This window comes from Neovison vison, chromosome 2 (assembly GCF_020171115.1).
Source record: "Neovison vison isolate M4711 chromosome 2, ASM_NN_V1, whole genome shotgun sequence".
In the NCBI taxonomy this organism is placed as follows: Eukaryota; Metazoa; Chordata; class Mammalia; order Carnivora; family Mustelidae; genus Neogale; species Neogale vison.
In genome coordinates, this window is record NC_058092.1 from 439,410 (window position 1) to 454,584 (window position 15,175).

Consider the following 15,175-nt stretch of genomic DNA (forward strand, 5'->3'; position numbering starts at 1 on the left):
GGTGAGCCAATGACAGCCGTTTATTATTAACTGTGATCTGGAGCAGGGGGCGGGTCCTGCCAGCCCGAGGCCCTGATGCGGGTCCTGGGGGGGGAGGTGGGGGTAGAGCGCAAGCAGGGAGAAAGAAGGAAGCTAATTCTGCTCTTTAGGGGTCACAGCCAACAGGCAAGAGAGTTGGGGGGGCTGGGTCAGCACCCACCTTGCCGCCCACGGAGCCTCCCTGGACAGCTTTTGCATAGTGACCAGACAAGCGGCCTTGGCCAGACCAAGGCCGCAAGTTGGGGAGAGGCCCAGCCACAGCCCCAGGGCTCCAGGAAGGTGACTGCAGAATGAACAAGTTGGTGGGCCCTGGGGAGCTAGCTGAGGGACCCCCTGGGGCCCCCCCAGGGCCCAGCTAGAGGGCTGAGGCTGGAGAGGGACAGGGCAGAGCGGCAGGAGCCTCCCCCTGCAGCCGGCAGGGCCAGGTGCCGGGGCAGGTGCGTCAAAGTCATCCTCAAGAGTCCATGGAGAAAAGACGCAAAACAAAGTGAGAAAGAAAACCCGCTCGTTGTAGAAAACCCGCTCAGTCTGTGATAAAGAATGTCGGATGCGGGGGTGGAAAGTGCCAAAGTCCTTTATGCACCGGCTCGGGGCCAAGGGACAGGCCTCTGGCCACCCAGCACTGGGGCCTGCGTGGCCAGCCGCATGGCCTTGGGACGCCTGCGTCCAGCCAGGGTTGAGGCCCCAGGCCGCAGCCCACCCCCCAGCACCCAAGAAGCCCAGCCTGGATGCCGGTCACTAAGTGAGGTACGTGGGTTGATTCCCTGGATGGGCTGCCCCTTCAGCCCTCACAAGGCGCTGGTGGCCAGCCACCAGCCGTAGGGCCTAGCGGAGGGGCTCTGGGGGTGTAGGAGGGACCCAACTAGCAGGTCAGTGTTCTACGGCAGTAAAGGTGGGGCCACGAGGTGACACAGGCCCTGAAGGCAGAGAGGAACATGAAGTGACACAGGTCCTAGGATGGACGGAGGGGCACAAAGTGACACAGGCCCCCGGGGGGGAGGGGCATCTGAGGGCCAGAAGGTGACACCGGGCCTTCAGAGCAGTTTGTGACATGAGCAACCCAGGCGCCCGAGAAAGGGGTCACCTGAAGAGCAGGGTCCCCAGGGGCGGTGATGGGCACCAGGTGACGCAGCACCTCCCAAGGGGAAATGTGGGCTTCTTAAGACTCAGTGTTGGGGTGTCTCCCAGCCCGAGGGGCTGGGACAGCTCCGAGGAGGGCAGAGCAGGCAGCCCGGGCTGCAGGGCCGCCCAGGCACCGATCCGTGGCCAGCACAGCGGAGCGGGCGGGGAGCGGCGGTCCAGAGCCGGCCGCCCGCCCTAGCTCTCCTCCAGGTGGAGGCTGATGAACTCCTGGATGCACCTGCGGTACTGGAGCTCCGTGGGGCTGCTCCCCGCCAGGGGGCCCGGCTGGCCCGCGGGCGCCTCGGCCTCTCGCATCTCCTCGGCCATGCGCGCCAGACGGAGCCTGGGGGAGGCGCCGGATGAGCCGCGCCCCACCCCCCCGCCCTGCCGGGTCCCCCTACGGCCCCGCCCCAGGCCCCGCCCGCGCTCACAGCGTGACGATGTCGGCGTTGGCCTCCTGGATCGCGATGCTCAGCGGGTCCTGCTGCTCGTGGTCCAAGGCATGCTGGTCAGCTCCCCGCTTCAAGAACAGGCAGACCTGACTGGAGGGGGGAGGGGACAAGTCGGGGCTGGCCAGGGGCAGACCAAGGCGACCCCCTGGCCCGGCCCCCACCGCGGGCAGGAGGGGCGACGGAGACTCACCCCGTGCGTCCCAGGAGCGTGGCGTGGTGCAGGGGCGCCCGGCCCCGGCTGTCTCTTTGGTTCACGTCTGCTCCGTTTTGCAGAAGGAATTCACAGACAATCAAGGAGCCCTGGGGACGGAGGACAGTTCAGACTCACCTGGGAAATGGCCCTTTGCTGGCTTCCAGGAGGGTACCAGGGGTCCCCGTGTTGGCGCCACATGAAAGAGAGCTCTGAAGATGCACCTGTGTCCCATGCAGCATCCCCCCGACCCCCGCTCACCCCTAACACAGCCTGCACCAATGGCGTCTTGCCCTCGTCCTCCGCGTCGGCCCAGTTGACCTCTGCCCCGTGTGCCAGCGCTGTGGCCAGTGCCGGGAGGTCTCGAGTGCGCGCAGCACGGTGTGCCAGAAGCCCAGGGTGCAGCTCACGCACGTCTGCCAGGCCCCAGGCCTCAGCCTCTCCATCCGCCTCACCGCTGGACTCCTCGGACTCTGCACCCTCTACGGGGAGGGGTTAGGTCATGAGCTGCCACAGGACGGAGCCCAGAGCGGGGTTGTGGGAGGGCGGGGCTGGGCAGCGGGAAGGCGGGGAGGCGTGCACCCACCCTCCTCAGTGACGCTGTCCACCACGGAGCCTGCGCCGAAGGCCAGCACGTCCGAGCTGCCATCAGAGCTGCCTCCTAGGCCACTGTCGCTGCTCAGACCTGCGGGGTCCAGGGACAGATGGGGGGGGTGCTTAGAGTCCCTGACTCCACCCAGAGCCCTGTGGAAAGGCTAGAGCTCACATCCATCCTCCAGGGATGGCCCCAGGGATGCGATGAGCCCCCAGGAGCGGAGGGGAGCCCTGCCTAGGATGGGGGTAGGGGGAGAAAACAGCTCAAAGGAGCCAGAGGAGCTCACACGACAGCACAGCCCCAGGGAAAGCCCCGCTGTGGGAGGCCGGCCCCAGCAGGACTGATGGGGTGAAACAACCCTGAGCCATGCAGGCCTTCCACTGAGTCTGTGGCAAGTGCACGTGGCCAGCCCACGCAGCAGCTTCGAGGTCTTCACCGGGAGGGCCCGGGGACACCTCCGGCCCACCCCTCCCCCACGACATCCAGTGAAATCTCTGATGGTTTCCCTAGGGCGGCCCCAGAAGCAGGAATGGTGAGGCATCGCCCTCTGCTGCCGGAGGCCATCCCAGTCACCGCCCCAGCCCTGTCAGTTCTTGGCCTGGGTCCATGCCTTCTGCCCACATTGCCCAGAAAGGCTCTAGGGGTACCCTGGACCCACTGGGTACCCATAAATCATTAGCAGGAACCCCTCGGTCGGGAGCCCTGCTTGTAGCATTTGGACCCCAGCTCCAAGAGGAGCTGGCAGAGATGCACAATTGTGTCCCACATTCGGTCTCCAACACAGCTGTTGGCTCCCAGCATACAAACGCGTGTGCACACACACACACACACACACACGTGCACACGGACACATCCACCTGCATATATGCCTGTACACACATTCAGCCACAGACCCCCTTTACACCCACACGCACTCACATACATGCCCTCACTCCAGTGTGCAAACCACACATGCAACTCACACACACACTGTTGCGGATCACGGCCTCAGCCCTCCAGCTCTGGCTGAGTAACCCCAGACCCTCCGGATACTATCTCAGCCTTAGCCCTGCTTGACCCCCAAGTTTTCCCCAGCACCAACCCAATCCTTCCTGCAAGGGACACCTGTCCCCCACTCTCCAAGCGAGTGGCTGTGGCTGTCCACATTCACCCACCTTACGGGGAGCCACACCCGGTCCCTGCTCTGCTGCCCCGATGGAGCCAAGGGGACGGGGCCGCAGGGGCCAAGGGCCTTCACAGCACTTACTACGTGGACCGGCTGCAGCAGCCCCTGCATCAAAGTAGGAGAAGAGGGAGTCCAGCTCATCTGGGCAGAAGAGAGAATCCCGCCGAAACTTGCGCTCCACAGCACCTGAGGCAGGGAGATGGGTAAACTGAGGCACAAGGCAAAGTAGGGTGCCCAAGTCCTGCTGGGAGCCTCTGCCTCCCCCCTGCCCTACTCCACCTTGATTCTCCTGCGGCCTGAGCTTTGGCTGCTCATGCCCCCCCCGGAGCCTGCTTCCCACCCCTGCACGGCTGTGCGAGCTGAGGCTGCAGCCTGCGGATACCTGAGGACAGGGCAGCCACGGAGGGCAGGACAGGCTCCAGGCGGACCTTGCGGCGTGCAGCGGGGGCTCGGGGTGAGCTGTGGTGGCGGTGGCACTTCTGCACCCGCCAGGGCCGAGGGGCCTCCCGGGCTGGTGCTGAGGGCACCTTCCGCAGGAACTTCTTTTCTACATACTTGTCCTTGATCCAGGCCTCCTTGTCCTGCCTGGACAAGGGGTGCACATGAGGCCGCACTCATGCGCGGGGGCTCCCTTGGCCCCATCTCGACCGCCCCCCCACCTCACCTGGAGCTGCTGGCTGTGGGCTTCCTGCTGCCCGGCCCCTCGCACTGAGCCTCGTAGATCTGGTTCACAGTGTTGTTTCCAAGCTCACACATCAGCTAGAGGAGACACGTGTGCAGGCGTCAGCCCCGGCTCACAGGCCAGCCCCCACCCCCCACCAGCGTGGCAGCCTGGATGGCCTCATACACACCTTCAGCAGCTCCGGCTCCCATGAGTCCAGAGTCAAGGACCGCACCTTGGAGCAGTGGACACCCAGGCTCCTGGACAGGGAGGAGGCAGGGGTGAGGCAGGGTGTGGCTCCACCCCAGCCTCCACCTGTGCCCCGCCCCCAGCAGGCCCACCTGTGGATGCCTGAGCACTCGATGCAGAGCAGCACACCCAGGTTGATGCTGGCCCAGCGGGGGTCAGGCTGGCCGCAGTCCCCACACTGGCCATTGCCAGCGACGTTCTGCACGCGCTGCAGCAGGCTCTCCCCCTTGACGCCGCGTTCCCGAGAGTCTGTAGCGGAGTCGATGCTGCTCGTGGAGGGAGACGCCGTGCGGTCCAGCCTCTGGGGGTGCGTGAGGGGCCGCTCAGCCCTCAGAAGCTCCGGCCTCCCTCCCCAGCCCCAGCCAGAGGTGCCAGCTCAGGGGAGGACAGCGGAAGCCTCAGCCTATGTGCCGTGGGCGTGTGCACACCCACACTCACGATGCACACGCCGCCCATACACGGAGCCCCGCTCCCATCCCACATGTGGGGGCCGGCTCCCTGCCGCACGCCCCCGCGCTCATACACGGGGAGGGCGCTCAGGGGCCCCCACCTCACTGTAGCAGCTGTCGGGGCTCTCCCGGTAGGCGGATGCAATGCTGGCTTGCACAGCCCGGACCCAGGCCTGCCGCAGCTTCTCCGAGTCAGCCTGCAGCATGCAGCTCCTGGAGGCAGGGGACCGTCAGGCCCCGCGGGCACGGGCTCCATCCCCCTCCTGCCCCGGGGCGTGCCTCCGCCTCCTTACTTGGTGGGTGACACGACCTCAAAGCAGAACCGTCGCTCGATGTCCTCGCAAGGCTTCACGGAGCACAGACGCAGGTCATCCACCACCACGGTCAGCGCGTCCTGCGGGCAGCCGCACCATGGCCCTTGTGCCCCGCCCCGGCCGCGCACTTACCGCTCCACTCTACGGACACAGACTGAGACCCGAGCGGTCTCTGTGCCCTGACTGTTGAGGCGCTGTTCCTCAGCCCACCCCAGGGTCCCAGCGGGGAGGGGCCGGCCGCCACTGACCCAGCCCCAGCAGCCCTGCAGCGCACCTTGACCTTCTTCTGGTAGACCAGCTGGCTGTTCTGGATGGAGAACCAGCGCCTGGGTGGGGGCATGGGCCAGGAGTGGGTCAGGCAGGGCCAGCCCCGAGTCTGCCCCACAGACCCCCTGAGAAGGCTCCTCCCTCACCGGTTCCATGTCTTGAAGGCATTGCTCGCCCTCTTGAAGAGGTAGCCCTCCATCACCACACCACTGGGCGCATCCACATCAAACTCCACTTTGGGCTCATCATAGGAGAAGTCCTGGGGGCGGTCGGGGCCTCCGTGAGTATCCACCCCTGCTTGTGAGGACACTGTCGCCTTGCCAGGCTCCCCTGAGCCAGCGCTGAGGTGAGGCGCTGCTCTCCACAGCCTCTTCCTGACCCCAGCAGAGACGGTTGCCCTGAAACCCCACGGGGGGGGGGGGCAGACACCTCACACTACAGCTGGGGGCCCCCAGAGCTCCATCACCCACCCCCAACCCCCAGCCCTGTAGGGACAGCAGGCTCTGGGACCAGGAAGGAAGCTGCCTGCCCCCACCCTTCGTCCCCGTTCAGGCTGCCAGCTGGGCCTGTTCCAGCCGGCCCCACAGAGCCCCATTCACAGGGCATGAGGAGACACTGAGTGTTGTCCTGTGTGTCCGGCGGTAGGAGAGGAGCCTCAGCCACCTGCTCCCCTGGCTGAACGGGGGCAGAAAGGGACAGCTGCTGCCCTTCCCGGCCCCCGAGGGGGATGCGGTCCGGCTCAGCCCAAGTCCTGCCCGTGCCAGCCACCGGGGACAGCGCAGAGCTCGCGGGTGCTGGGGACGCCGAGGCCGGGAGGTGTCCTTGGTGCTGAAGCTCCCAGGGGTGGGGGAGGGCAGAGGCCCGCCCTGCCCGGGCCTCCTCTTCCCTCACTCCCCACCCTGGGCAGGAGCCCACTCACCTGCAGCAGCGTCTGAGAGGGCCGGGAGCAGGAGGGGGTGTGAAGAGGGAGAGAGAGCCCGTGAGTGACTGCCCGCCTCCCACCCCGCCGCCAGGCTCCCAGGGATCTGGAAATAGCCACTCCCAGCTGCAGCCCACTTCTACCCTGGGGCTGTCTGGGTAGGTGCCAGCAATTGAGGTCTCCAGGCCACTCCTAGTCTCCCTCTGTCCCCCAGGGCGGACCTCTAAGGGACTGTCCCAGGGCTGTCCCTCCTGCTAGGCTATGTTGAGGCTCCTAAGGATGGAGACCTCTCCCTCCGGGTGCACATTTCAAAGAGAAGCAGTGTCAGCCCCCACAGAGTGGGCGGCCTAGAGAGGGAATAAGGGGGTAGTGGTCTCTTGCCCACCCCCCACCCCCCGTTCATGCAGGGAGGTCAGGGGCTGCAGGGCCTCACCCGCTGCTGGATGGCGGCGTGCTTCCGCTCCATGTCCCGCTTTTCCACGGCTGAGTCGATCACCAGCTGGTCTAGCTGTCGGGGAGGGGACCCAGGGAGCGGGGTGAGCACTCTGCCTCCAAGACCCCGGGGGCCCCACCACAGCCTGCAGGCTCACCTCGGCTGCCAGCTTCTTCATGTAGGGGTCCAGCTGGTGCAGCAGGCTATAGCCTTGCTGGAAGAAGCTGTACTGGGCGTGCATGAAGGACAGCATCTGGGGGTGGGGGGTGGCACAGGGGGGCAGCCCTCAGTAGCCACGACCAGAGGGCCCGCCTGGTGTACTCACATCCCATACACCTCACAGGCCTGTCCTTGCGGCCAAGGCCCCCTCCTCCCCGCCCCCTCACCAATCACTTACAGAATCCAAGATTTCAAACTTCTTCTTGGCCTGGAGGACGTTGATCTGCAAGGGGACGGTGGACAGGTGAAGGGCGTCGGAGCTGAGGTAGCTTGTGACCTGTCCCTTACCACGGTGTCCTCCCAGGCTGTGTGTGGTCCCCTGCAGCTTATCTCCAGCTCCCCACCCTTGGGCTAGCCTCACCCTTTCAAGGTCACAGTGTCCTTCCCCTAGTTAGGACTTGGGTTCCTCCCATGAGCGAAGACAGAAGTTCTTACACCTGTTCCTAGGCTGCCCAAGCCCCGGTCAGCAAGATCTTCAAGGCCTCCGCCTACGCCTGTGGCCTGCACCCACCCCCACTGCTGTGCCTCTGCCTGGGCACCCCTCATGACCATGTTCCTTCCCGAGAGCTGGCATCTGAGGTTTTCTGGAGCCAGAGGGGCTGCTCTGAACGCTAGCTCTGTCTGCAGAAACACAGGAGGAGCTTCCCACCCACTGCAGGCCTCACTACAACTTGCCCGGTGGCTGACCTGGAGCACATAATCCAGGGCCAGGTGACGGAAGCACTTCCGGGTGAGGGTCAAGGCACCTGTGGCCTCCTCTACCTCATGGGGACGGTGCCGTGGGGCCTGGGCATTCCTCACAAGGGACAGTTCCATGTCCTCTCGAACTTTGTCAAACTGCTTCTTGGTCTCCTTGAACTTCCGCACGTCCCTGGGGACCAGCAGGTGTCAGGTCAGGGTCTTGGGAGGGGTGCGTGTTGCATCTCCACCTTAATGAACTGCCCTCCCTTCCCTAGGGCTCTGTCCCAGCAGCCCCAGCCCCCAGCCCTGGCTCACCCCCTTTTCTTTTCCTCTCCCCCCTCCTCTTCCCTCTCCCCCCCCTCCTCCTCCCCCTCCTCCTCTTCCTCCCCCTCCCCCCTTCCTCGTTCCCCCCTCCCTATCCCTCTTCCTCCCCCTCTTCCTCCTCCCTGCCCCCCTACTTTTCTTCCTCCTCCATTTCCTGCTTCTCCCCCTTCCTTTCCCCCCCTTCCCCCAGTCCCCCTTCCCCCTGCCCTTCCCCACCTTACTCCCAGGATCAAGCCGGTCTAGGGAGACCCCCTGCCCCACCCTGGACCTCGCACTCACACTCAGATTCAACTCAGCATCACTCAGGGTACCACAAACACCCCAACTGCACACAAGCTCAGACGTCCACCCAGCCCACACCCCTTCCACCGCCACCCTAATTCCGTCTATAGCCCACCCCAACCCTCACCCTTTGCCCGAGGCCCCCCTGGCTACCCTGTGTGCTCCAGGTACTTTCCTTGCCCGCAGCCTGGTCCCACCTCCAAGCCTCTGTTCCTGCTAAGTCCTCCACCTAGAGTCTTGAGGCCCTGGGCCAAGGCCTCGCCTAGGCAGGCCCCAAGACCCCCCCAAATCAAGCATAGCTGTGTCTGCTTGCTACTCCATCACAGGCCCACCACCAACCCCTCCAGGGCCCACAGAGGCCTCCCTGGGGGTCTGAGGACCACTCACTCTTTGACAAAATTGTGGAGCTGCTGCCGCACAGACCTCTGGGCCTGGTCGAACAGGATCTGGGGGCGGAGGGAGGGAGGGAAGCGGTGTTAGGGTCTACTCCTCCACAGCTCCAGGGGCCAAGCCCCTGTCCCTCCAAGTGAGGACGAGGGAAAGCCCCACCCAGCCCCGCCTGGGCCCCAGCTGGTTGCCCCTGTGGAGCCTCCCAGGGTCCAGGGGAGTGGGTGTGGCCCCAGGCCTGGGTTGGTGCCCAAAGGCCACAGCTGTGACCACCTGCCCATCTCCGCTACTGGCTCGCAGCCAGGCTAGAGATCAAAGCTCTCCCCGACGGGTCCCCCTCCCTCAGCACCACCCCATGCCGACTTAGACACGGCAAGCACACACAGGCCGCTGGGTGACACCCACCGCCCCCCGGCCCTGGAGGCCACCTCAAGCATAGCCAGGCCTACAGGAGAAAGGATCAGGTCAGAGCCCAGAGCTCTCAAGGGACTTGACCTAGGGAACAGGGGAGGGTGATTTTCAGGAGCTGGAAGGCATCCCTAAGCACAGATTTGGCCCAGAATCAGATGCCCCCATCACGGGAGGAGGGCTGGGCACTAACTAGGAACAGACAGACAGACGGACTGGGGAGAATGAGCTCTCCTGAGCTGGTTTATTTCTAAACTTCCCCTGCGGGGGTGGGGCTCCTTGTTTAGTCTGGGGCTCTGGTTCCCAAGCCCGGGTCTGACCACCCACACAGGCCTCAGGCCCTACTCTGTGTGTCCCGGCTAGGGGCTCTGAGGGGCTCGAGGTCACCCAGCCCCAGCCTGGGTCACCGTGAGGCTGGCAGTCATTCAGGGGCCCTGGGGTCAGCCAGGGAGGCACTTCTACAGCCTGGCCAGAACAACTGGGGGGTCCTGGATGAGCCTCTGAGTATCCCCCACCCGAAGACCCCACTGGCCTCAGACCCGGGCTCTGTTGCTCCCTGCTCCCACCCCCAGAATCCAAGTACCTCCCCTTTGTCTGGCCCTAACCTGGGACACCGCAGAGCCCCTCAGGGACACCCCCCACCCCCGGAGACCGGAGGAACAGGAACACGGCTTCCCAGCAGTGGCCAGCTCAGCTCCCCGTGAGCCAGCAGAGAGTCGTTCCAGGCTGGGCGGGGCCTGCGGGGAGCGGGTGGGGGGGCTGCCTGCGTGGGAAGCCAGAGGGACCTGCCCTTGGCAGGTCCCCCCCACTGCGGCCAGGGCTTACCATGTGGTAGTTGACCATCTCCTGGAGGCTGTCTCCAAACCTCTGCAGGCATTCCTGGGGGCGACGGGGGAGAGGAGACCCCAGCTCAGATGAGACAGCGCTGTTCCCAGGGGCGGCTGACACCCTCGCCCCCAGGTCTCGGAGCTACGCGCCCCCGTGGTCCAGTGCAAATGCCCAGGGCTCCCAGTCAAGCAGCTGCCAGCTTGTGCCCACCCATCCAGCGGTCAGAGCTCAGCTGCCCCCTCACCGAGATGACGGCGTCGCCCTGGCACTGCTGGGACAGGTCCCGAACGCCACTCAGGAAGAGCCTGTTGGTGGTGACGTAGGCCTTGCCGGCCTCGATCATGCCACTGCACAGTTTGACCAGCTATGGGGGATGGAAGGGGCCACGTTCACGCTGCCTCCAGGGGCAACCCTCACCTCCTCTGAGAAGCCAGGCCACAGAGGTGGGAACCGCCCAGGGGCGGCCGGAATTCTGCTCAGGGCCCGTCCGCGCCTGGGACACAGCTGTGCCTGAGGAGCCAGCCTTCTCTCTGACCCACTGTGGCTGGGAGCACAGTGAGGGGCTCCAGAGCAGAAGGCCAGAGCAGGGGAACCCAGGGCGGGAGCTGGGGGCTGGCAGGATCTGCCAGCGAGGGAGCTCAGGGATGCTGCCCCTCCTTTCTCCCTCTCCTCCTTCCCCAAGCCTGTCCCTGGGGAGCACCCTCAGCACCCCCTCGCCCCACAGATGGTGGGAGGGGCACACCAAGGCCGACCCCCACTTCATGGGAGACTCACACAGGCCAGCACATGGGCGCCCTGGGACAGGTACGGTGGGCCACGGTGGGAGAGACAGGGACAGCCCCAGGCCCTGTGCACCGCACACAGAGGGGGCACGCCCTGTGCACACACGCACACACACACACTCTCGCACACACGTGTGTCTGTGCAGGGACGAGTCAGGGCCCGGCGCGGGGCGGAGAGGCACCCCGGGACCTTCACCTTGTCCAGTTTGCCTTCCATCTCCACCACGTCCGTCTCCACCTCGTCAACGGCAGCCCTGCAACGGGAACGAGGGTGGCTGCAGGCCCGGCCGCCAACGTGGGGGCCAAGGCTCAGGTCAGCGGGGGTTTCTGCGCCCTGTGCCCCTCGCCTCCTGGGGACGATGAGCGTGCGGTAGGAAGGGACTGCTTAGCTTCCGGCTACCTGCTCCCGTCAGCCCGCCGCTGTCCCATGCTCCCCAGACATGGAGGAAACGGAAGCTGGGAAAGGCAGACGCGCCCCTGGGCAGAGGGTGAGGCTGGACCCAGGCCCAGCTGAGTCCAAAGCCACGCAGTGCCCACCACCACCCCAGGCAGGAAGGGGCCTGGCCAGTTGCAATGTCCCCATCTGGGGTCTGGCTAATGTGGCCCCAGGGAGGAGTCAGACAAGCCCCCAGGGATAGAGGGAGGGGATGCCACTCTCCCAGCCCAGCCACTGCCTTTCTCCGAGGGCACCTCAGCCCCACCATGGGCCCGCCAGCTGCCCTTGGGCACCCTGGGGCGGAGCCGTCTCAGAGCCCGTATGGAGCAGCCAGTTCCGGCAGCAGCAGAACGGGTGCCCCCTGGCTCCTCCAACCTCAGTACAGTTTGCCCAAAGGGAGCAGTGGGACAAGCTTCAGGGGAGTGCCCTCCCACCGCAGCAGCCTGACAACGGGGCTGCCGCAGGGAGGGAAGAGTTAACGAATGACATCACCAGAGAAGCCACAGACGGGAGAATCCCCGGAAGGCGAGGCAGATGGATCAGGCACGTGACCCCCCTCCCCTGTTCTGGGAACAGGAAATAGGGAAAGAGGGCCAGGATCCCAGCACCACCCACCCCACCGCCCCCCCCAACCCGATCAGCTGGTGAACTGGGCCCATCTGGCCTCCTGGGGATGAAGGACAACAGGGCACGAGGGCCAGGGGTGACAGTGGGGGCCCAGGAGTGAGAGGCAGGCCTCCAGGGACAGGTCTTGGGTGGGGGCAGGGCAGAGGCAAGGCCATCCAGATACAGGGGCCCTCACTGCCCCCATGGCCCGCAGGAAGGCGCTGCGTTCCAGGGGTTCCCAGGCCTGGGAACCCAGTCAGGGTTCTGGTCAGGGACTGTCCCTCACAGGAGGCGTACCGCTTTGCCGGCCCACAATTTGTGGAGCTGTTGGGAGGGAAGCAGACGGCTCCAGCCAGGGACTGGACGTTCCCACCACTCTCCCTGACAGGACACAGGTTCATTCCAGCAGGGCTAAGGGAACTCTGAGCTCCAGGGAAGGGATAGACCACCCCCCCCAGGAGCAGACGCTGCAGGACCCCGGGCCACCCCAGCCCCCCCAACCCAGCAGATGCAGAGAGCTGCTGCACTCGGGCAAGGAGGGGGCCCCCCCGACGAGGGTGGGGCCGCACCGGATGCTGATGAATGTGTTCATGGGGGCAAGGAGGGTGTTCTGCAGAGAGCCAAGAACCCGCACCCCGTCGGGGGAGCCCCAGCCTCCAAGGATCCGAGGCCTCCTCTTCCGCCCTCCCTCCAGGATTTCTTCAGCAGCTTGGATGACAAGGAGGAGGGTGAGGCAAGCTTCCCCACCAAAGCCGTGACTCAGCGCCTGAAGCCCCACCCAGGAGAGGGGGCACCTCCCGGCCTGTCTGGAAGGGTCTGGACTCTCCCCCATGCACCCCAGGGCTGTGGGGCTCTCCCCAGGCCACAGGCATGCGTGCATGGTCCCTCTTCCCTGGGCTGGGGCCACCTGGCCTCACATCACTGAGCACAGCCTGCACCCCAGCCCCACTGTGGCTCTCTCCAGGCCTGCCCCCAGGAAGTCCCAAGTTACCCTGCAGTGACAGGGTGAGGGTGGGAGACAGCGGGACCCCAGGAGAACCTCAAACCCCCGTTGAATCTCAGCCCAACCCCGAAACCCACACAGTGTGGCTTCTGTGGCCCAAGAGTCATTCAGATGAATCTCCTCAGCCCCCATCCCGGGGCCCAGATGGGCACTTTTCTGGGGAAGCCCCTCCCGTCAAGGGAGCAAGGCAAAACACAGGCAGGCACTGCGCCCCCAGGGGCCACAGACAGACCAGGCTAGTACAGGAGAGAAGGCCTGGAGGTGAGTGGGGTGCCAATGTCCCAATCCGACCACTCAGGAAGAAGGACCACGGGGCATCTGAGCAACGAGTCAAGGTGAGACCAGGGTGCGTCAGTCAGGACCAAGGCCACAGCTGAGGCCCTGGCTACACCTTCCCCCCTAGCCTGGATCCTGGAGGACAGTGGGCAGTGGTGCAAGCCCAGGATTGTGGATGCCGGAGTTGCTCACAACCCTGCCAATCAGTCAGCAACAGCAGATGGGACAATGCAGAGAATCGCCCCCAAACCCTCTGCGCTGGGGCCCCTCCCTGGGCCAACCTCTGGCCCCTCATTCCTAGCGTTCCCAAGCCTTTTCTCCCCTGTGTGATGGTTGTGCAAGTCAAGGGACGCAGGGCTAAGGGCACCAATGCTGAAGCTCACCAGTGCACACACACGCAGGTCTGCCGGCACACCCAAGACTCAGCAGGCACACATACGTATGAGCAAACACACATGTGCTCATGTGCAAGCAAACGTACCGGGACGCAGTCACACAGGGTACACACAGACACGTGTGCCCATGGGCAAGACACACGCAGGTGCAAGCACACGTAGGCCTAGTGCCAGGATACACGGGAACAGACTAACGTGTGCTGTGTGCCAAAGCTCATGTGTGCAGGGTAAACGCATAGCACCAGTAGGCACCCACGAGAGCGTTAGGGAGGGACAGGCACACATGCAGGCAGCAAGTGTATCAGCTGGGGGGGGCAGCCCACCCACACACTCACGCCAGGGGTCTGCACATCCTGGGGGGCCAGAGGAGCGGAGCTCCCACACATGCACCTGCCACACTGAAGGGGCTCCGGGTGCCCAGGAGTGAACATGCCTGCACTCCCGGGAAGGACCAAAGAGACCGACCCGGTCCTGGGCACAGGGCAGAACCCCTACCCAAAACGCCCACCCCTCCAGGCCCCGAGGTCACCCCTGCCAAGCAGCTGGCCCCAGGCTGAAAACGTGGCTCCACTTGCCTGACCCCGGTGCACTTCTCCCCGGGACAGACGCTCCTCGCACCCAGACAGCCCGGCCAGAGCAGGGCGGGGGGCTCTCAGCCCCGTGCAGGTGGCCGGCACGAAGGTGCAGACACAAAGCTGGGGCGGACACTCCCACGGAGACGTGTCTATGCCGGCGGACACCCCACCCCCACGCGAACAACCTCCGTGCGAGGTGACCAGCACAAGGGGCATCTTTTGTTCAAGGCCTTTGGGCCCCGGGCTGCGGGCTTTGTCCGAGGCGGGGTCCTCCAGCTCCCATCACCGGCTCCCGCGCCCGCCACAAAGGCCGCAACGACACCCCCTCTCTCTGCGCCCACCCACGGCGGCCCCGGGCGCCCCGAGGGGGTGGCGACCCCCGCCGACCACAAAGGGCCGCGCCGCCTCCGGGGGCGCACCTGAAGCGCGGCGAGTCCTTGATGCACTCCTCGAACTCCACCGTCATGGCTGCGGCGGCGCGCGGCGCTCACTGGCAGGAGGACCGCGGCGCTCCGAGCAGCATCCCCGGCCGGCCCGCTCGTCCCGCAGCCGGCCCGCCCGCGCCGCGCTCGGCGCCCGCCCGCCCCGGATTGAGGCCGCCGCGCCGCCGCCCCGCCCCGCCTGTCACCGCCGGGGAATGTCGCCAAAGTCCGCCGCCCGCGCGCGCCGCCGGCTGTCACGGCCGGGGAGCGTCGCCAATGTTCACCGCCCGCGCGCGCCTCCCGCTGTCACGGCCGGGGAGCGTCGCCAAACGCCTCTCCCTGCGGCTCGGCCACGCCTGGCTCCGGCCGGGACGCCCCGTCGTCCCGCCCTTTAGTTCCCAGGCCACCGCGGGCTGGGAAGGGAGTCGGACCCAGCGACAGCCGGACTGTCCGAGGGGCGCGGGGAGGGCGGGACTGCTCGCGCCAGCGGTGCGGCCGTTGCGCAACTCGGAGCATTTGCAAAAAACCGCTTGCGCGGAACGTGGGGACGGACCCACTCCGGGGCAGTAGGGCGTGGGTGAGCGGGCGAGAGGACGGACGAATGAGTGCACGCCCACGGGAGCCCCTCCTGGGCGCCGCGGTCAGAATCCGGCCCATGCGCTCTTCCGCGACTCTGCACTTTGCACCCACTCCCTT

General features: G+C 65.8%; 1 protein-coding gene across 2 annotated transcripts; it reads right to left on the reverse strand.

The window, feature by feature from the left end:
- Positions 1-2: 2 nt before the first annotated feature.
- On the reverse strand, positions 3-14,581 carry ACAP3 (ArfGAP with coiled-coil, ankyrin repeat and PH domains 3). 2 transcript variants are annotated; one of them, XM_044236892.1, is made up of 24 exons: positions 14,477-14,581; positions 10,963-11,020; positions 10,229-10,348; positions 9,982-10,035; positions 8,749-8,807; positions 7,762-7,945; positions 7,253-7,297; positions 7,013-7,108; positions 6,856-6,930; positions 6,423-6,434; positions 5,650-5,762; positions 5,511-5,562; positions 5,216-5,316; positions 5,024-5,135; positions 4,566-4,774; positions 4,415-4,484; positions 4,228-4,322; positions 3,946-4,148; positions 3,645-3,749; positions 2,390-2,488; positions 2,065-2,285; positions 1,804-1,913; positions 1,593-1,703; positions 3-1,504 (listed from the first exon to the last, which is right to left on the reverse strand). In XM_044236892.1, the coding sequence occupies exons 1-24, from the start codon at positions 14,521-14,523 to the stop codon at positions 1,357-1,359; spliced, it is 2,499 nt and encodes an 832-aa protein (XP_044092827.1). In that variant the 5' UTR covers positions 14,524-14,581; the 3' UTR covers positions 3-1,356. The 2 variants fall into 2 exon arrangements, with proteins under 2 accessions (XP_044092827.1, XP_044092828.1); XM_044236893.1 differs by lacking the exon at positions 6,423-6,434.
- Positions 14,582-15,175: the final 594 nt, after the last annotated feature.